This window comes from Hylaeus volcanicus, chromosome 2 (assembly GCF_026283585.1).
Source record: "Hylaeus volcanicus isolate JK05 chromosome 2, UHH_iyHylVolc1.0_haploid, whole genome shotgun sequence".
NCBI lineage: Eukaryota > Metazoa > Arthropoda > Insecta > Hymenoptera > Colletidae > Hylaeus > Hylaeus volcanicus.
In genome coordinates this window covers 2,969,932-2,990,506 of record NC_071977.1, presented here as the reverse complement: position 1 = coordinate 2,990,506, position 20,575 = coordinate 2,969,932, and the positions used below count along the sequence as shown (strand labels likewise).

Here is a 20,575-nt window from a genome sequence, read left to right as displayed (position 1 = left end):
CGGTAGTGTAGGCTACGCGCTAGGTGGCCGCTCCACCGGCATCCTCGCGCTCTGATTGGTCGGGGTTTTCTGTTAATATCTCCTTAACGAAGCATCAGCCAACATTTTCGCTAAGGAAAAAGTTGTTTCAAATCACCCTCCGAACCACCCCTTTCAACGACTTCCAACATTTTTGGGACGCCCTGTATACCCCTGAAGAGGCGCCACGTAATCTTGCCCGGAGCGCCAATATTGCTAAATCGACCCTGAATATATTATATACAGGGTGTAAAAAAATTAATGGACACCACTTTCAGGGTTTATTGTACACATCTGGATCGGTGGACATTTGGAAATGAAACCGTCCGCAAAATCCATTATGACCACGAAATTTAAGGTCAAAATTTTTTTTAATTTTTAACAATTCTACTCGAAGAGTAGGTAAAAAGCTTCAAAGGAGCCAAATATCGGAGACGAACCGTTTTTCCGTAAAAAATTGTTAAAGTTTTCGCAAATTCTCGATAGCGCGAAGCAACTCTCCGGGGCGCCAAGGTCTCCCACCCTAGCTCCTATTCGTGTACGCACGCTCGATGGTGAAGTGTGACCGCACCACACAAACGTAATACGCAGCGCGGAAGAAAGTGAAACCAAATGAAACCGTGTTACGTATTTTTTCTCAATCTGTCGTTTATTAAATATTGAACGGTAAATTCTAAATTGCGTGTTTTGTCGTCTTATAAACGATATTGTTTATTTTCCAACGATCGATATTTTTTTTTTTTTTGTAGTCGTTCATTGAAAGTGTAGAGCGTAATCGTGCATTTAACGAATTAAATGCATTCGATGCGCTTTTATTTGCCAAGGATATACGTAACACGATTTCGTTTTCTTCCGCGCTAAGTATTATGTTTGTGTGGTGCGGTCACACTTCGCCATTGCGCGTGCGTATACGAATAGAAGCTAGGGTGGGGGACGTACATGTACAAAATGTACCAAACTATATGTCCAAGATAGCTTATTACATTTACAACTCGTAGGATTTATTGTATTCATTGGAAAATGTAAACATAGTAAATTTGAAATTTTTATAGAAACACATGGTGATATGTGAAAAGTTATCAAAACATTTTATTTCACAATATATAAAACAAATAAACTTTGAACCAGATATCATTCTCAATTAGTATTCCAAACTAAAGAGCTCAAATGCATTTATGTGAACAAGATTGGGTTGTTGAAATTATTAGGTGTAAAAATTAATAATTCTGTGCCTCTGTATTCAATAATTTATAACTCTAGTTTAAAAAGATACACTTACTCACCATTTTGGTACATTAAAAAAATGTTGCTTATTGTTATTCTTTTACAGTTACTATAATTGCCAAGTACTCTTGGAATCTATTAGAATAATAATAATAATAAGCAAAAATGTATGGCTACCAAACTTCGTATATACATATACGTACGTTGTAACGGTTATCAAATTAAAACTTATGATATACAGAATATGTATAAATTGATTATAATAGAAATCAGGTCGAGAACCTAGAAGATTTGTAATTTAATATATAATAACAAAATGGCGATTAAATATTTCTACTTAAACTAAAGTAATAAATGATTGAATATAAAGTCACAGAATTAATTTCTATACCTAATACTTTATCCTTATTTGATAGTAACATTTATTCTGTTTCAGATAGTTAAACATGACAAAAACAATAAAAAGTGATTGGACTAGAAAATTGAAAATGATCATCGCACGCCTAATGCCTTATACTATAATAAAATAACAATTTTCATATTACCATTATGTTGTTAATAATACCTAATACCATAAATTCCCATTAAAACAGTTTAGCATGGGCGACAAATTTGTACAATTTATCAACTTTCCCAATTAAGATGGTGGAACCCAACCACCAAAGGCTCTTTCTAATTCTTGTGCTACAGCTATACATAGGTGATCATTATATGGAGCTGCAACAACCTTAAAGAAAAAAATTCACGATTAATCAGTAAAAGTGTGTAAATACTTCGTAAATTAAATTTAATGTATGTGCCAGAAATAATGGAATATCTTCATTTAGATAATATTTAAATCTACAATAATGCAACCAATGAAATAAAATTTATACATCTGAAGTAAAGTACTAAATGACTAACGTAATGAAAAATATTTAAACAATAATTTTCCAAATAAGATAGTATTTTACTATTTAGTGAAAAAATTTCTTACTTGAACTCCAACAGGCAATCCATTCTTATCTAAACCAAGAGGTACTTGACAGACTGGAAATCTCAGAACATTGAAAAGACACCAATAACCAAAATTAAAAGGTCTCAAATAAGCTGAGTAATGGTAGCCAGCTGGAAAAGGTGACGATGGATAAAATAATACTCCATCATTTCCCAGTTTGTCCTGAAAACCAAACCAAAGTTAAACATTTTAATTGCTTATATCTAAAATAAAGAATTAGTGTTTCAACTTCCAACATCTTGGTGGCGTGCACAATATACTGTACATTATAATCAGTAAAAATCACGTACAAATTGATACACACTTACCAATAAATACTTTTTCATATTCTTAGTTGTATTCATTCCCCATTCATTACTATCTTTAGGTAGTATATCTTCATCGATTAATTTTAAAATTGCAGCTAGTGTTATTTCAGACTTTCCTGTTAGAAACCTGGGAGCTTCTGTCACTGCGCTTGCACGATACTAAAAAAGGAATTGATTACATGTACATATACACATAAATGGTTTGTTTGAATGTAAATAGTTATAATTAACTTATATAATATATATATATGTATGATTACATTGAATTAACTGTAGCTAAGTATGTATTTAGTTATTATAAGTACGTTATAATTTCAAAGCTTGAAAAAGATACATAGAAATGTATAAACAAAGTTAATTTCTAATAACATGAATACCAGAAGCTTAACTCGCTTAAAAACAGATATATATAAAAATTCTAGTAATATACCTTTCCATTTGTAATATGCATTTTAAAGTCAAAATTCTCTTGACCCATCCAATACCTCCACAATCGATAGCTATATTCAGAACCAGGTATTTTTACCTATAAAAAAAAAAACAATAAAAATAAAAATAAAAATGCTAAGAATAATATAAAAATCTTAATAATAAGGAATTAACAAAATTTCAGAATTTTTGTGTGAGAGGGAACTTGATCACTAATTCAAATCATTTTCAACTTAGATCACTTGGTGTAGAGAAACAATAATTTTTACGTTCGAATATGGTCTCGTTTCGGAGGTCACCGTATTCCCTAGGGGTATTTTAAAAATTTAATAAATTGTAATTTTTATATAAAAAAAAAAAATTACTTTTGTTGCGGATCCAGTAATTTCCTTAAAATGATATACACATTTTAAAAGAGCATTTTTCATCTCAGAATTTACTTTACTTGCTCTCAGATCACCTGAACTTTCTTGATAAAAAATATTAAGTTTTTTCAAGTCTACTACTGTATCAAGCTGCAGACGAGAAACTTTTTCCCCAATTAATACTTTCAAAAAGGGCGCTATATCCTCTGCCTTTTTACAAATTGGTCCTGATTCTGCCATTGAATTAAGGTAATCCTTTTTTCGAAGACCAACGCCTTTTAATGGTGTTAAACCTAAAAATAATCAATACCAGGTATTAGAATATAGTAATAATAGATTAAACACTTTCAGCATAGTAATTCAATGGAAATATGGAAGTAACAAAAAATAAAAATATATTATTTATATAACAGACATTCAATTATTTTTATAGTGCGTGCCTATTCAATTTAATGTTGATCATTATAATTTGAATATAATTTATATTATAAGAATTTATAAACCTTCAGTTGGTTTTAATCCAAAGACTCCATTAAAAAATGCAGGCATCCTAGTAGAACCACCAATATCACTGCCAATAGAAATTGCAGCACCACAAGCAGCAATAATAGCCCCTTCTCCACCACTGCTACCACCAACATTTCGAGTAGTATTGTACGGATTACAAGTTTGTCCATATAAATTGTTTCTTGACTCTGTCCATAAATTTAGCTCAGGAATATTTGTTTTTGCTATCAAAATTCCACCAGCATTTTTTGCAAACTCCACTACAGTTGCATCAGTTTCAGAGCGATAATCATGCCTGCTTGTTAAACCCATTGTATGAAGCATACCTATAGAATTATTATAATTAAGTAACTTCAATTATTGTATGTGTTTTATGTAATTCTAGAAAACAAATCGTTTTGTAAAAAAAACTATATAATTAAAAATATTTAATCAATATATGCCATAACTAAAAATACATCTTATAATTATATTAAATAATTAAATAATAAAAGTACTAACTCTTATTGGTTTATCTTGTATAATAACGTTACCTTTTGCTTCAATACTTTCTTTTGTTGTAAAAGGAACACCTAGGAAAGGTTTTTCCTTCTTTATTACATCAATGTCTTGGGATTTCTGCAAAAGTTTGTCTACTTCTTTAGCTTCTTCCAAGGCATTAGAGTATCTATCTTCCACGACAGCATTTATTATTTCATTTACTTCTTTTGCTCTCTCTATAAATGCTGTGACGACCTCCAAAGATGACACTTTCTTTGTTCTATAATATTTCATATTTCAATTAATTGTATCTTTGATTACATTATATATGGAGACTACATTTTAACCCTTTCCGATCGAAGTTCAGATATGAGTCAGCATGACTATGTACAATAAAGAAAATAGACTAATTTATATATTACATGCAAGATGTAGGGGTATCTCTAGTTGTCATTCAATGATTTTACTGATATTTATCTCAATCCTGAGAAACATAACATTGCCCATACAATGTTATTATACAAGGTAAAACACTTGTGATAAGAAGCCCGACACAGCCTTCGATAAATTCACTAATTAAAATATGTAATATATTAAGGATTAAGTATGTCAGTTTTACAAATACCTGATTTGATTAGCTAATTCCGATGCACTCATCAGCAGTAAATCATTTTTTATCGGTGGAACTTTCTTTGCACTATGATCATAGTAGAAACCAAAAAGTAAATCCACTAACCAGTCAAATATCATGTGCAATTGGATTATTAGCCATATTAAAAATTCCTTTATAAGCTTTTTTAATATCTTAAATACCGTCTTACATGTCCCATTTTTCTAAATCATACATAATTTAAGATTTAAATAATTTAATTAATGAAATTATTATGAATAATTTTTTAACAGAAACTTATATCCTTTTACAACAATTAGTTTCACTAATTAATCATTAACTTTCTATATAAATAAATCATTTTTACCTGGCTTTTTACTGTAGTACTCATGTTTGAATTATTAATATTATCTTTATTTACAATTTGTTAGAATATTAACTCAGCAAATTTCACGTGCATTTGAAATTAACAACTCACTACATGTATCCACATATATCTATGCAAAAAGTACCGTACTATTAGCAAAATGATGTTTATACCACTTTATACCGAATGGTTATGTGCAGTCATATGATCTGAATCATACGAATTCCATTGGTCTAATCAAGTTGTATCAAGTCTAGCTTGATCAAACCATAGACATATCATATGTCTGTAGATCTAACCCTAGCGTTTTTTTGATACCGATTCTGAATGCGCACTGCGCATGCGTCTTGTACGGAATACTTAAATATTAATTATAAAGCTATACACGGGTGTTCATATATAAATATTCCGTTTATTGCTTTAATATCCTATTATTTAACGGCGAAACAGATTTATGACACTTTTAATATCTCAACAAATCTATCGTTATTACAAAAATCTTTGTATGTATGTTCATACTGGAGTTTCAGGGTACAATATTTTTTGGTAAAGAATTGTATATATTCAGGATGAGTCGAATCAACCTCTAAAAGTAAACGTCCACCAGGTTTTAAGACTGTAGAAGCATATTTTAATAAAGGTTTAATGACTTTTAAGCCATCATCTCCTCCATCAAGGGCTCTTAAGTCTTCGTAACTAGAAAGATGTAAGCATACAATTCACAACATAAAATAAGCTTATTGTACCAGCAAAGTATTTAGATATTTTTCCTGCAAATAATTACATGTAATTATATAGAAGAAGATAATTGAATTACATTTTAATTTCAGGAGCTAATGTAAGTATCTGTTTAGTAGGTACATATGGAGGATTGCTAACTATGCAATCAAAAGTTTTCGAATTTAAATCAAGACTTCCATGTCCATTTGATACATTTGGAACTTCGATTTCTCCATTATCTTTAAGAGTTGCATGTACAACTGTGACTTGATGTTCTAAACCTAATCGATCTCGATTTTCTTTAGTTAATTCGCATGCCTGCAAGTTTGCATCGATTGCTATGCAATTTACCTAGAAAGAATTATCATTACAACGCACATAAATCCATGATTACTATTTATGAACACCAATTTTGCTATAAACAGCAGAATATGCAGATATGTGTATGAAAAATTAATAAAGTTTGAACAATAATCACAGTTTTGTTACTATGAGCTATCGCAAGAGATATTGCTCCAGAACCGCATCCAAGTTCTAAAATCTCTTGCTTTTCCTTCTGTAAGGAACTTAGTCTTTTTAATACAAAATCAACTAGTATTTCAGTTTCTGGTCGCGGAATGAAAACAGGTGGAACTAATTTTAAAGTAATGTCTCGAAAGTCCCATTCTCCTATTATGTACTGTACTGGCATCCTGTAAAAATCTATTCTGTATGGTCATAAAATAGATACAAAACTGAATATTTTTAACCCTTTGTGCTTGTTTAGCCCAAAGAGCTAATTTGATATTTGTGAATATTTGTACCTAGACAACCGGCATTCGCATAATGATTCCAACTTATGATATTGATCTAATGTGAGCTGATTATTTTGAGCATTTACAAGATCTAATATCTGAAAACAATAGTTTTTTTTTTAAATCCAAATATCAATGTTAAGATTGTTTTAACAGATATAAAGTAAAAATAATCGTGGACTAAAATATGAAACAAAACTAATGTTATACTTATTGTTAGGAAATTTGCAAACTCTTCCATAATTATATATTGATATTGATAGAATTTAAAATTGCAGTATTTGTTTGTTAAAATAACAGAGATAATGGATAAGTATGCATGATTACAATTTCTGTGGCACCATGATTTTACAGTGTTTTTAATTGATACAATTTATCAATTAAAAGATTAGAAGAAAGCTTTTAAAGATTAGAAGAAATGCTTATAAGTTGTTCTAACAGCCAAGAAGTAATAAAAATTTAATTGTAGTGCTCCGACGGTTTCAATAGAAAACTCATTTTTCATCTTTTTCAAAATTTATTATTATTAACAATTCCATATTTATTTTTCGCTACAAATAAAGATAGATTCAAAACCAATTCAAAACATAAAACTAAAACAGAAACTTGTCCATAGATTGTTTGAATGAAATTCGTAAATCTACTATTTACCGACTGTCATACCTTTCTAGTGTTTATCACGTGGGCAACGATGTGCTCGATAGATTCTACAGGTTCTGAAATACCTTCATTTTTAAATCGATTGCTCCATTGCTCGATAATTTCACCGATGGTAGGGCACTGTCTACCTACCGTGCTTTGATGTCGGATCGATTGACACAATGTGATATTTTTCCTACAGTGTAAACGTACTTTAACATTCACAATGCCAAAAAAATTGTGAGCATTGGAAATACCACGGGACCACATTGTGACAACATTCAAGAAGGACAATTTGCTGTTAACATTTGAACGAATGTATAAATAAGGAACAATATGAATGGAATAATGAGCAATTTTCTGTTGGGAACTATCAGGAACTAATTTTATTGGAAATTATTTTTGCCATAGATTACTTCTACAGAGGCGAAACTTCGGTGTTTTTCCACGCCACCGCTCACTGAGCCGCTCGGTAAGCGGAGGGGGTGAGCTTAAAAATTTGTCACTACCAAACATGGCGGTCGTTTCCTAGTAACGACCAATCATCAACCAATAGGTGCAGTCTTCGACTATATAGGGTGTCCCAAAAATGTTGTAACACCTTGAAAGGGTTGTTTCGGGAGGTGATTTGAAACAACTTTTTCCTTAGCGAAAATGTTGTCTGAGGCTTCGTTAAGCAGATATTAATAAAAAACCCCGACCAATCAGAGCGCGTAGCCTTCGCTACCACGGGCATACTCGCGCTCTGATTGGTCGGGGTTTTCCGTTAATATCTCCTCAACGAAGCCTCGCACAACATTTTCGCTAAGGAAAATGTTGTTTCAAATCACCCCCTAAACCACCCCTTTCATGGACATCCAACATTTTTGGGATACCCTGTATGTCTGGCATCGCCGTAATGCTGTGAGCAGCTGTGAAAACACAAACAAAGCATGTTTTCTTCCTACATTGACCTTTAGCCCAACTGTCAAATCTTAGATAAATTATCGATAAGTGCCTCCTATTGGAAGAAAAGCATAATTGGAAATAAAAGCGAGGCGAAATATTGGTTTGACACAACTAGTTGATATATAATCTTGTTCAACATGAATTATTTAACTGGAGAAACAGATAGACTTATCCAAAATGATATGTTATTATGTACTGCTCCAAATCCTTCTAGTCGCGAGCACCAATGTGTGCGATCAGGTATATTGTGTTTACCATTTGCCAATTGCTCCTAACATTTTACTTCAATTTACAGTTATGATTTACGAACGAACAGAATATATTGATCATTCATTTTCTTAAATAATCTCTCATAATTAATTAATGAACTATATTTACAGGCACCAGCGTACTAAGTACAATTTTTTTGATCATCAATGCTACCTTAGGAGCTGGTCTTTTAAATTTTCCGCAAGCATTCGACAGAGCTGGAGGAATAGGCACGTCCATTATCGTACAACTCCTGTTGCTTGTCTTTATTACAGCTGCGCTTGTAATCCTAGCAAACTGTAGCGATATTACAAATACTTCTACTATGCAAGACATGTTCGCAGATTTCTGTGGGCATAAGTCGCTTTTCTTATGTGCTTTGTGCATCATAATATATAGTTTTGGATGCTGCTTGACATTTATTATTATCATTGGCGATCAATTTGACAGAGTTTTCGTAACATATTATGGATTCGATTACTGTCACACATGGTAATATTTCATTATGTTTCAGAAAATGCTTAATCTTGGTATATTTTCTCATTTGCAAATTGAATATTTCAGGTATTTATCAAGACCATTTGTCACAGCTGTGAGTTGTAGTGTATTCATATTACCCTTATGTTTCTTTAAGAAACTGGATGTTTTAAGTTATGCTAGTTCCCTTGGCTGTATAACTGTTTTGTACGTAGCATGGTTGATTGTATACAAAAATTTTACAAAAAACGAATCTCTTATTGATCCTATGAAAATATGGCCTGATAATGACTATGAAGCACTCCAAATAATTCCAATAATATGTTTTGCATACCAGGTACTGTATTTTTGATATGTTAGCATTTTAAAAAGAATAAGTGTATATTTTACACTAATTGCATGTGCTATAACATTTGTTGATATTTTAAGCCCAAAGATTACAATCCTTTTAAATTTCATCCATAGAGTCACATGACAGCAATACCAATGTATGCTTGCATGAAAGACCGAAGCCTTGGCAAGTTTACGGTGTGTGCTGTAGTAAGCATGATTGTTTGCTTTGCTGTATACACAGTAGTAGGTATCTGTGGATATGCAACGTTCGGTGCTGGAAAGGTGCCCAGCGACATTCTTCAAGGATATACAGAGAAAAGTGTGATTCTTACTTTAGCAATAGTGTTCGTAGCTATTAAGAATTTTACTACGTATCCAATTGTTTTATACTGCGGTCGTGATGCTCTTTTGAGCTTTCTTGGAATGGATGTTAACGTAAATGGTAGATTTAGAGTTTTTATTACATTGATTTGGTACATATTGTCTTTGACGATTGCGATATTAGTACCAGATATTTCACCAGTTATTAATTTATTAGGAGTACTATCTGCAGCTTTCATTTTTATCATCCCAGGTATTTGCCTATTTCAAAATATTCTTCGAAAAGATTCAGAACTGTATCTAAACAAAGATAGGCTTCAAATGGTATTCGCAATTTTTATCACCGCGTTTGGCGCGTTTGTTTCTGGCATAATTTTTGTCCAAGCTATAAGAGATTTTAATAAGGCACCGCAACTGCCACTTATAACTGGTTTTAGACAACTAAGGCAAAATTTATGTACTTAGCGAATTTAGCTTGATTTAATTATCGAAAAAGAATTCGAGATTAATTTTTAATCATATAATAAACACGTGCTCTGTAATTTGCTCAATAATTGTAATGTTAGCATAAAGAAAATCAGAAGACTGATGTACATAACATTTATTATTATATCTGTTATTGCTAAAAATTTTTACAAACCGAGATGCGATCGTTTATTTTTGTATTACACTTTTATATCTTGAAACAGTGAGTGATGTTAAATAAATAAAATCCTCTCCAAACTCTTTTGTAGTTTTTACAACAAATTTACTATCATAATTAATTTTACAGCAAAATATGTCTCATGATTTGTTCGTAGTATCCACACATACTTCAAAAGTATTCGTTGATACGTTAAGATAATTCTGACGAATTTAGATTTTCATCGATAAAATTGTATAGTGCGTTGCCAGAAAGATCCTCGACTTGATCAATAGTCACCTTGCAGAAAAAGCACTCTCTGGTGTTCAGAAGGTGTCTCTCGATGCAATTGCGACATGTTTGATGACCACAGGGTTTGAACGTCACCGCTACAGGGTACGCATAACAAATCGTGCAAGTATCATCATCGTCGCTTAATATTTTCAATTCTGGTAAGATGGCACGACACTCGTCCAAATATTCAATCATATCTTTCACTTTTTTCAATTCTTCCTTCATTACACAATCTGGATCTACGATAAATAATAATTTAAAAGCTATCGAACATTCGAAGTTCCAAGAAAACTTGAAACTTACAGTTTGCAAACGAAAATGTCTTTGCATTTTGTTCCATTTTACTTTTAGGCATTGTATCACCCAACAAAAAGTGGAGAGAACTCATTTGGAAACTGGGTTCCATCAGCAAGGTTTGCGTGACCTTTGGTACTTCCGTTAACTTTTTCACTGGTAAAGTTTACATTTTTCTTAAGTTATGATTGTTTTGTATTTCTAATTTATATAGCAATTAGATAGAATACTTACGTTTATAATCGGTCATATCTTCTTTAAGCAAAGCCAACAGGATACCAGTGATTGCTGCCAATATTGGAAAATGATCCACAGATTCCAAATTAGGTATTTCTAATAATACAACGTGTTGGAAGCAACTGGTTGGTAAACTTATTCTGTTCAATACTTGGCAGAGTAACTGTAAAAATAATGTTACCATGATTACAATTTAAGAAAAATGTACAGGGTGACCCATTTTAATTTGTACACCATAATAACTCAAAAACAGTATTGTATAAAGATACATACTTGGCATAGTCTGGACAGCAAATTCTCACTGGAAGACTGCGTCGAATCGATAAAGATGCTCGGAACCACTGTAGTGATCATCTCTAAAACTCTCAACAGGGAAATTGTTAAATCGAAGCACGTAGCACAAATTTTCAACTGCCTGGAATCGATGAAGACTCTTTCGGGTCGCGAGGAAACATTATGAATCTCTTGTATCATCCCGATAAACTCAGAGAGAGCCCAGTTCAACTGATTCAGTAAGGAATTTAAAAACTTGGTGGATATTTGTGGATTTCTTAGTAATATATCTTTTATGTGATCTTGATATACAGTCGATGGACATGGTCCTGAGGAACCAGGAACAAATACGAAGGATCAGTAACTCTATCGAAAACGTATCGTTTTGAAAGAGTAAAGTTTACGTACTTATAGGCTGAGAAATCGATTCGTGCTGAAGCAATCTTGGTCCAACTCTCTTCGAGAGATATATACTTTCCTTATGTCGAAAGGCGAAGCCGTTGCCTTGCCAAAATCTAACTAGAATCCAATTTGACTCTGCCCATGCTCTATTCTCATACGAATTTAACAGATTTATAACAACTTTTATTCGACTTTCTTCTGGCACGTTTTCCAATATTTCCAAGGTAAGGGAATTGCACACAAACCCAGCCAGTGTTAAAAGTAACGTACTTTTCGAATTCGCATTTACTATACGAGGATCCATGAAGTGCTCGCAGAGAAACTCAGCTATGTCTGATAGCATTTCTCGATAATCTGGGATGTTCTCGATACGCACCGTTGGGTGCATGTGATTCCGTAAACTAACGAACAAGTCGGCCAGCGCTTCCAAAAAAAAATCTGGCACGAAACTAAACAAGTTTCCTTCTTTGCTAGAGTTTTTTAAAGTGAACGTGACTACTCCTAGAAGCCAGGCTAGTTGCGATTGCTTCTGTTCAGAGTAAACAACAGCGCGTACCCATGCCATGTACCTTGCTTGTTCGATTAATTTAGTATTGAAGACGTTGATCGTTCTCGACAGTTCTTGCTGAATAGATTGGGACTCGAAGTCCTTCTTCTTCTTTATTTGCTCTAGTCGTCCTTTCGTCTCTTGCATAGCGGTGATGAATTCTGACATTCTGTTTCTAAAGTTTGCAACGCTCGCTAACTGCTTCTTCGCTACTATGTGATAGAATAAAATAATGGTATCGAGCATTCTGAGCAGAGATACGGTTGCATCTACAAGGCCTAAGGGCATGGAACTTCTATCTTCCCTTAAATATCCAAGTCTTTCATAAATCACCGAATTCGCTTGTATCGATGAGCTGACATGGATTGCTCGAACAAGCCCTGGCGAAAGTGCACGTAAATCCACTACTCTGGTTGTTCTGTTATGCGCATTCGACGAATCCGACGAAGATTGTTCCAGCGCAGTTATCACTTCATGATCGGGTCCTAACTGTTCTAGCAAATCGCTTCTGAACGTTTTACTCAAGTGAGACAAAACTCCTCCCAATCTCTCAGTTCTAGAGTAATCGACCGATGCGTCGTAGAATGCCCTGCCCATTCCAATTTATAAGGAAATGCTATTACGTAAATTAAATGAGATCTAACAATGCTTACGAAGATAGAGAAAGCAATTATAATCATTGTATCACTTTTCGCAATTTTTAAAGCTCTCTTCCGTCTTGAACGATTCAATATGTCAAATAGAATCTTATGTTTGTTTTTACCTGCAAGGCATGTAAACAGGAGATGTTCCTACTTCGATATTCCACAAAATTCTGAATGCAACCAGGAGTCGGTGGAAACAACATAACGTGATTGGTAGGGGAGTCTGAAATATTCGTTACTCTCTGTAGAAATATTGTTCGAAAGTATCATGGTAGGTAATATAGTAGGTACTCACACGACTCAATTCAAGATTATCCTGTACAAAACGTTTGAATCTTCGTAAGAATATAGTCCTCGAGGTTGGCCTCTTATCGTTCCCATCAGAATTATCGAGAAGCGTCAGCAGTAATTCCACTTGCACTTCTTCTACTTCTAAAAAACGTTTTAAACAGAGATAAGGACATACAGAAATAAACCTTAGAAATATGTATATCGAAAAATATCATACCAGATACGGCAGCTCTAATTTTCTCGCACGTATCCAGGTAACATGCTTTGTTCGCTTCGATCGTTGAATCCACAGAATTCATTTCCCACCACACTTTACTGACAACGTCAGCCAAACCTCCCTCATCCATCGGTTTAACATGCATGAAATCTACGAATCTTACTCGATCGAAAAGTAAATATTGCAGTAAATACTGACGAGTCGTCGTATGTTTGCAGATTTTCGTCAACAGAAGTAAACTTTTACAATGATCGAGATACTCCGATAAGGAAGTAACATGTCTGAATGCAGATAATAAACAAAGTAGTGTACTCTCTAAGAACGCCTTCATTTCATGGTCTTCGAGAAATGTCCACAATAAATCTAAGCAAGTGAACAGCATACAAGAATACATAGATTCTTTTGATGAATCTGTTTTCAATTCGGATAGTCGTTGTAAAAATGGGACTGAAATATGTGCCGTAATATACGGTAAGGTAATTAGAGATCCTAAATGCTTCAAAACAGATCTCGAAAGACACATTAAAAAAACTTCGAAACTTATATTTTCATTATGTAACATCTTCTGTTCGTCCATGTTTTGCTGTGCATTTATTAATTCCATTATTCTCGAGAGCCATTTAAATAGCTGCGTAGCTTGAATTATTTCTTTTTCGGGCGCTGCTTGCAGGGGCTCGTATCCTTCTATAGGATAGCGCATTGGCATAGAACCAAAATTTGCTGTTAACTTTTCTGATAACACAAGGCTGACTGTAGGAAAGTAGGCAAAACCAGGACCCATTGATATGTTTTCAAAGGCTCTTCCTAAATGTCTGCCATTTCTATAGAAATCAATAGTTCCATTATCCATGTCTATCGCGCATCCAATAATATCACCCGTCAACCACGCTTCTCCATATTTGTGAATAGTTACATTCCACTTTCTAATACGATTTCCGTCGTAAGCATATGAGTTAATAGTATCCCCTAAAAGAAAGATATTAAATATTATCTATTAAAATGAACGCATGCGTATAAATTATTCTAATTTTAAACGTTAAAATTATTTTTGAAAAGTGCCCTTGCTGTAGTTGAAAACGTTTAAAAAGAAAAAACAATATGTCTTTCAATAAAATTTGTACTTATTTAAAATTGAGCCTAAACAAAGTCATGTTGTAACAAAAGAGAGTATAGACTTCTCAGTTCTGTTTCGTCATGGCTTAGAACAAAATAAATTCATATTCTATCATTACAATAGTAAAAAAGCTTGCATACCAACTCCACATTTCTGATTAAATTCGCACTTAATAGTGCTCCAGCCAACTTGCATAACACCATTCGACCCAAGTTCCAGTTCATACATCCATTTTCCTTTGTATACAGCAGTATTCGCTCTTATCGTACTGAAGTTGCTTAAAGAGTGAATACCAAGTCTATCTGGAGAAATGAGGCACGGTCCTTGGTATGTAGACTTGTCAAATTTGACAGTGCTCGGGCCGATTCGACCAACTCTGATATCCTCAACATTCTGTGTCAGTGCATTCTTTGATAAGGTAGTTTCAATATAGTTATTTACCAAGGTGAATCCATGTGGTACTCTGAAACGTAAATGTAATCTCAATATGCATGCACAGAGATGCATTACACCTAAACAATAATGAAGAAAAAAAAGATGCAAGTTAATCAAGATACCTAGAACCCTTTGAACTTTCTTCAGTTGAGTTTGCATCTATAAGCCCTAAATACACATTCAAACCGAAAATGTCTTTGATAATTTCGTCAACCTCCATGTCTGAAAGTTTTCATCTATCGCTGTCATTGAAAACATTTAAACGGTAGAAAAATTTCAGAATTTAGAAAATTCAATTGTGCAGGGCAATTTGTTCATAAAGAACGAACAGGTAGCCAATATTGTGACACACAAGATATAACGATCAGCATTGTACTATTTTTCTGCAAACGATACAGTTGCTTAAATATCAATAAAAACTAGACCCATTTTATTCAGGACAAGAAAACAGAGGATCGTGCATGAAGCAATTTAACATGTAGCGTTAATCAAATTTGAAATGAAGTTAGGAATACAATTGCGGTGCTCGATCGATGTGGCAACTGTCGAAAATATTTTATTGTTGGCAAACAAGCATGCGCGAGGAATGCGATAACTATTTTATCACTTCTCGAATGACACATGCATCGACTGATATATCAGCTGATTAACTTTTAGAAAACTACTTTTAGAAAATTACTTTTTCTGTATATTCATATAATTTTAAATCGTAATTATCATAAAACAACTTCTAATTGTTGATTTGTACACCAATAATTGACTAATATTAAGTTATTTAAATAAATAAAAGTACCGTCTAAGTTCTCGTGAAATAGTTTCCACCTCGCACCGGTAGATGGCGCCACATTTCCCGGTATTTTTATTTATTTAAAAAACTTAATATCAGTCAATTATTAGTGTACAAATCAACAAGTAGAATATGTGTACTCTGTCTTCGAACTGTTTCTTTCTTTCTTTCTACTTCGTTTGTAGTAATTCCTATAATTGTTTTAGAAACCATCCATTGGCAGCAGGATATAATTCAGTATAAAAACGTTGCATACATTTTTCGTTATTTAACAAATTCAAATAATTAAATCATTTAAAATACTGCTATCGTATATTAAATGAGTACTTCTTACAGTATTTTGCAATTAAAATTATACGATAGTAACTTTGTGTACTACAGATTTGTTAAAAGTGACAAATGTCCGCATACTTTTGAGCAGCAGTGTACATGCATGTACATGTATATTGTATTTGCATTATCTAGATATGTCATTAAAATATTAAATTACATAATTGTACAACAAGTCTTTAAATTATGTATATATGGGAAATTTACAAAAGTTTGTACAGCTTCGACGTACAACCGAGCGTGTAAGGAACAGTTTTCTCTAAAGAATTAAAAATTGTCTAGGACTCAGGAACACTCGTGTATATCCGTAATCCGTGCATATCTTTGATTTCTTGCTTGAGTGCCTAGAAAAATATAATTGTACTACATTAACAGAATAACAGTCTTTTAAAATTAATTTTTCTTACTTCATTGATCATCCGATGTTGTTTGATAGTATTCAATCCCTTGAATTCAGGAGCGATCACATTTATTTCAAACATTGCACCACATCCTCCTACAAAAATAAATTATAAATAATGCTGGTAGTTCTCAATTTCTCTTATGTAACATTGCTATTATATTCAAAAAGGGAGAATTATCTATTATTTAGATGGTTAAATATGCACAAAATATTATTCCTGTTGATAACAATATACTTCTATTATATACTGCGAATCAAAAGTATACGAGCACTTGGATTTTGGATGTTTCAGCATCTTAAAACAATTTTTCAATTAAACTAATATAATAACTATTCAAGTATTCAGTGATACTATTATGGTATTAGAATACTAGAATACTTTTAATCAATCATCATATCATTATTTTAATTAATTCAATCATACCATCTTTTCTAACATAAGGATTATTATCACTTTACCTGATACATCATTTACTTCGATAAGCTTGGCTTTAGGAAACGTATTCCTCAAAATTGCTATCATTTTTTGTTCAGCTTGTTTACCAGCCAATGCTCCATTAGGACCATTCCATACTCTCGATAGAAGCTGTAAAACTTTCATTTTATTCATCTTTCGCATTCTTGATTAGTTTCATTCATTTATTTCTTTTAAATGGACAAATGTTAGGAATTTCATTGAATTTAGGGAATGAATGATCAACGAATCGATTCGAACATATTAACAGGGAAAATTATATATAAATTTTCCTGGAAACTTGTTTTGTACCTACCGATATATTGCGAAAATTTGATATAAACACACGACCGAACATAGTCATTTAGGTAGGTCGTGTTAAATCAGACTTCGCTTGTTTCACTTTATTTTGCTTTATTCAAGTTTCCCAGTAAGAATTTACCCTGAAAACAAATGCGGAACAAAACGAGATCACAGTGCAGTTTCACAGAGACGAAACTCTGGTGTTCTTAAGGTTCTCATCAGTCTCATTCGGCGCATACATCGTGAACGTAGCTACATAGATACACCAGATACACTACTTTACCAGTATCGATAATGGCTGCATTGTTGCGCGCGCGAACGAACGTGTTTGATCGTGTTCGCTAGGCGCTCATGCAGCACGTGACCGAATTGTAAGTACAGAGCCGATTTTAGCAATATTGGCGCCTCGGACAAGATTATCGTGGTACCCCTTCAGGGGCTTAAAATTTTTAAGAAGAGAAGACAAGGTAATAATATCAAACCCAAGGTGTTGTAACACCTTGAAAGGGATGGTTCGGGAGGTGATTAGAAACAACTTTTTCCTTAGCGAAAATGTTGTCCGAGGCTTCGTTGAGGAGATATTAACGGAAAACACTGACCAATCAGAGCGCGCGGATATCGTTGGAGCGGTCGCGCGGTAGCGAAAGCTACGCGCTGAGCGGCCGCGTCAATGTCGATGGCATCGACTCGATGCACGTTGAGTCACACGAGAGCGGCCGCTCAGCGCGTAGCCTCCGCTACCGCGGGCGCTACATCGGTATACGCACGCTCTGATTGGTCGACGTTTTCCGTTATTATCTCCTCAACGAAGCCTCGGACAATATTTTCGCTAAGGAAAAAGTTGTTTCAAATCACCTCCCGAACCACCTTTTTCAAGGTGTTACAACATTCTCGGGACATGTATATCATCGTTTGCATAAATTCAACCTGCGTCGTTTGAACGATAATTGAAAATTCCTGAATTGTCGAAGGGACCCATAGATGGCAGCAAGGTCCCGTAACCCGTAACCTTGTCAGTGGCAGTTGCTAGGCAACGGGCAGAAGTGGACGCGGCGTGGCGGTTAAGTGACGATGCACGACGGCGACGGCGACGGAGACGGCGACGGCGGTAGCGACGCCGGTCCCCCCGAACTTGAATTAATATACCGGAGGCCAAGAATATCCTCGCAGTGCCTCGGGAATCGGGATAGCCAGAAACCAATCAGCATTACCGGAGTGACCCGCGTCGCGACCAGCTCGCTCCTCGCGTCGTGATTCGTTCCATCGATGCGTAAACCGTTCACTTGTTCGGCCCGAACCACTCGCTCATTGGCATTTCTTCTCGCCTTCCTTTATTCTTCCCCTCCCCCCCTGCGGATAGGCCGGACGAATGCACGGCTAGCAAATGTGCACGTTGATACCGCGTCTAGTGCGGGTCATAGAGAAATATTAACTCTGCCTCGATAAAACCGGTTTCGTCGCCAACGAAGTGGTGACCTCCTCCTCGTGCACGAGAATGCTGTAAACTGTGACAAGTACTCTTTGGCGTTGCGTTCAGAGAAATCGTCGGTGCGCGTACGAACATCATCCCCGAAGGGGATCCGAGGTGAATTCAGGGATCGTTCGAGCCACGATGGACGAGGAGGAAATCGACGGCGTAAAGTCTCCCATCAAGAGGCTTGGCTCCACGCGGAAGCTGCTCGTCTTCAACAGTAAGTTACAGCCCACGCACTTGTGCGTCCCTTTCGCTCCGTCTCTCTCTTACTCTCTGTCTCTTGTTTTCCTTCTATCTTTATCGCCAAGAGAAAGTCAACTTTTTCTGTAACGATCGGTGGTACGATCGCGGTTCCAACTTCTTTCCTTCCCACTAAGCACAGAATTTGAAGATTATCCTCGGTGCGATTTATATTTCGAGCGCGATTCCGTCGGAAATATAATAACATAATTCTTCGAGGCGTAAACAAGTTTTCCCTTGGGTTTATTTTCAACTAGCTCGCGGTCTTCGCTCCAACGAACGTTTGAAAAAATTCGTTGAAATTCAAACGAGAGTTAAATAATAAGACTGTATTTATATATAGTATATTTTGCACTGAAACGTTTTTACATTTTTTTATTGAACATTCAAGAATTCTATACTCAGATGTCTATCTATATATATATAGTACATTTTGCACTGAAACGTTTTTACATTTTTTTATTGAAAATTTAAGAACTCTATACTCTTAACAATGTGCAATTGAAGGAATTTAATTTTGTTTTATTATGAAGGTTTTAAACAATTGCATTATAGTTCCATTAATCAAATGTACAAATAAATATAGTATACAAACAGTTTGTTAGGAAAAATACTACATAATATTGACAATGATTTTAGTAGAATTCAAATCTGTTGTAATTCTTGGTGTTTATTTTGAAGATTTTTATTTATGGCATTTAATTGTTGCAGAACTGCATGTCATATGAAAGAAAGAAGAGTTTTTTAAAAAGTATCGAAGAACTAAATAGCTACATCCCGCGTGGAATACTATTTATTTTATGTCGTTCGCATTCGACCGCGTGTTCTCCTTCGTGAATCAGTAGGTGATTATCTTTTGTTTTCCGTAACTCGGATGTTTCGATCGATATTTCCGATAGCTGTGGCCCGCGGTTTCTATACTGTACCAGTAAATATGTATTAATAACGCATTGGAGAGATTGTACAATTGCTAGATGCTAGTAAAAAGAAAATAAAGGGCAGAGAGGTGAATTTCGTTTTTCTTGATCGACGTATGTGCGATCATGTCGCACCTATGCCACTCGATAGGGACAAATGAGGTGCTTGCACGTCTTCCGTTTGAAATGTTGGCTCGACGCACTCGAAACTGCCTCGTCTGCATATTAAAGTCGTGGGAAGCAACAGGGATCGGCTTCACGGCATTCTGTATTCTGTTTAATATCATCCTTCTATTATCCGGAACAGTGTTTACGAAATTTTACTTTCCAATGGACACTTTTAACAAAAAAAAATATTTTTAGTTGACATTCTGTCAACTGAGTAGAATTCATCCCAATATTACATTTTTTTTCCTACCAACATTACTAACATTCACAAACTCTAAAGTTCTCAAACTGATGAACATTAGAATGTATCTGTATAAGTTTAATAGTAACCAAATTTGATCTA

At 34.4% G+C, this 20,575-nt stretch overlaps 6 protein-coding genes across 10 annotated transcripts in view; 2 read left to right on the top strand and 4 right to left on the bottom strand.

The window, feature by feature from the left end:
• Nucleotides 1-1,083: 1,083 nt before the first annotated feature.
• On the bottom strand, nucleotides 1,084-7,500 carry LOC128872434 (fatty-acid amide hydrolase 2-like). The gene is made up of 10 exons (XM_054115110.1): nucleotides 7,483-7,500; nucleotides 5,306-5,435; nucleotides 4,954-5,162; nucleotides 4,382-4,608; nucleotides 3,845-4,174; nucleotides 3,342-3,634; nucleotides 2,978-3,073; nucleotides 2,548-2,706; nucleotides 2,219-2,401; nucleotides 1,084-1,969 (listed from the first exon to the last, which is right to left on the bottom strand). Exons 2-10 carry the CDS (start codon nucleotides 5,327-5,329, stop codon nucleotides 1,880-1,882), a joined length of 1,611 nt encoding a protein of 536 aa, XP_053971085.1. The 5' UTR covers nucleotides 5,330-5,435; nucleotides 7,483-7,500; the 3' UTR covers nucleotides 1,084-1,879.
• On the bottom strand, nucleotides 5,326-7,766 carry LOC128872436 (MTRF1L release factor glutamine methyltransferase). Of its 3 annotated transcripts, none has more exons than XM_054115112.1 (4): nucleotides 7,612-7,766; nucleotides 6,504-7,535; nucleotides 6,123-6,376; nucleotides 5,326-6,001 (listed from the first exon to the last, which is right to left on the bottom strand). In XM_054115112.1, the coding sequence occupies exons 2-4, from the start codon at nucleotides 6,714-6,716 to the stop codon at nucleotides 5,758-5,760; spliced, it is 711 nt and encodes a 236-aa protein (XP_053971087.1). In that variant the 5' UTR covers nucleotides 6,717-7,535; nucleotides 7,612-7,766; the 3' UTR covers nucleotides 5,326-5,757. The 3 variants fall into 3 exon arrangements, with proteins under 3 accessions (XP_053971087.1, XP_053971089.1, XP_053971088.1); XM_054115114.1 differs by having other exon boundaries at nucleotides 6,504-6,727; nucleotides 6,829-7,626; XM_054115113.1 differs by having other exon boundaries at nucleotides 6,504-6,717; nucleotides 6,829-7,626.
• Nucleotides 7,649-10,512, top strand: LOC128872435 (sodium-coupled neutral amino acid transporter 7-like). The gene is made up of 6 exons (XM_054115111.1): nucleotides 7,649-7,776; nucleotides 7,870-8,014; nucleotides 8,437-8,646; nucleotides 8,787-9,147; nucleotides 9,220-9,469; nucleotides 9,598-10,512. The coding sequence occupies exons 3-6, from the start codon at nucleotides 8,544-8,546 to the stop codon at nucleotides 10,249-10,251; spliced, it is 1,368 nt and encodes a 455-aa protein (XP_053971086.1). The 5' UTR covers nucleotides 7,649-7,776; nucleotides 7,870-8,014; nucleotides 8,437-8,543; the 3' UTR covers nucleotides 10,252-10,512.
• A 103-nt stretch (nucleotides 10,513-10,615) lies between these two features.
• On the bottom strand, nucleotides 10,616-15,860 carry LOC128872430 (E3 ubiquitin-protein ligase RNF123-like). Its single transcript, XM_054115095.1, has 10 exons — nucleotides 15,279-15,860; nucleotides 14,862-15,184; nucleotides 13,608-14,573; nucleotides 13,395-13,531; nucleotides 13,219-13,322; nucleotides 11,915-13,044; nucleotides 11,507-11,835; nucleotides 11,231-11,396; nucleotides 11,006-11,152; nucleotides 10,616-10,941 (listed from the first exon to the last, which is right to left on the bottom strand). The coding sequence occupies exons 1-10, from the start codon at nucleotides 15,374-15,376 to the stop codon at nucleotides 10,622-10,624; spliced, it is 3,720 nt and encodes a 1,239-aa protein (XP_053971070.1). The 5' UTR covers nucleotides 15,377-15,860; the 3' UTR covers nucleotides 10,616-10,621.
• Nucleotides 15,861-16,233: 373 nt separating this feature from the next.
• On the bottom strand, nucleotides 16,234-17,728 carry LOC128872438 (bolA-like protein 3). The gene is made up of 4 exons (XM_054115117.1): nucleotides 17,447-17,728; nucleotides 17,136-17,262; nucleotides 16,681-16,769; nucleotides 16,234-16,617 (listed from the first exon to the last, which is right to left on the bottom strand). The coding sequence occupies exons 1-4, from the start codon at nucleotides 17,492-17,494 to the stop codon at nucleotides 16,552-16,554; spliced, it is 330 nt and encodes a 109-aa protein (XP_053971092.1). The 5' UTR covers nucleotides 17,495-17,728; the 3' UTR covers nucleotides 16,234-16,551.
• An 850-nt stretch (nucleotides 17,729-18,578) lies between these two features.
• LOC128872431 (SLIT-ROBO Rho GTPase-activating protein 1-like) overlaps nucleotides 18,579-20,575 on the top strand; it is a 32,722-nt gene continuing 30,725 nt past the window's right edge. The window contains exon 1 of one of the 3 annotated variants that reach the window (XM_054115097.1): nucleotides 18,579-19,124. In XM_054115097.1, the coding sequence (XP_053971072.1) occupies nucleotides 19,046-19,124 (79 nt within the window). In that variant the 5' untranslated portion in view covers nucleotides 18,579-19,045. The remainder of the gene's footprint in view (nucleotides 19,125-20,575) is intronic. The other 2 variants (XM_054115099.1, XM_054115108.1) reach the window with 2 other exon arrangements.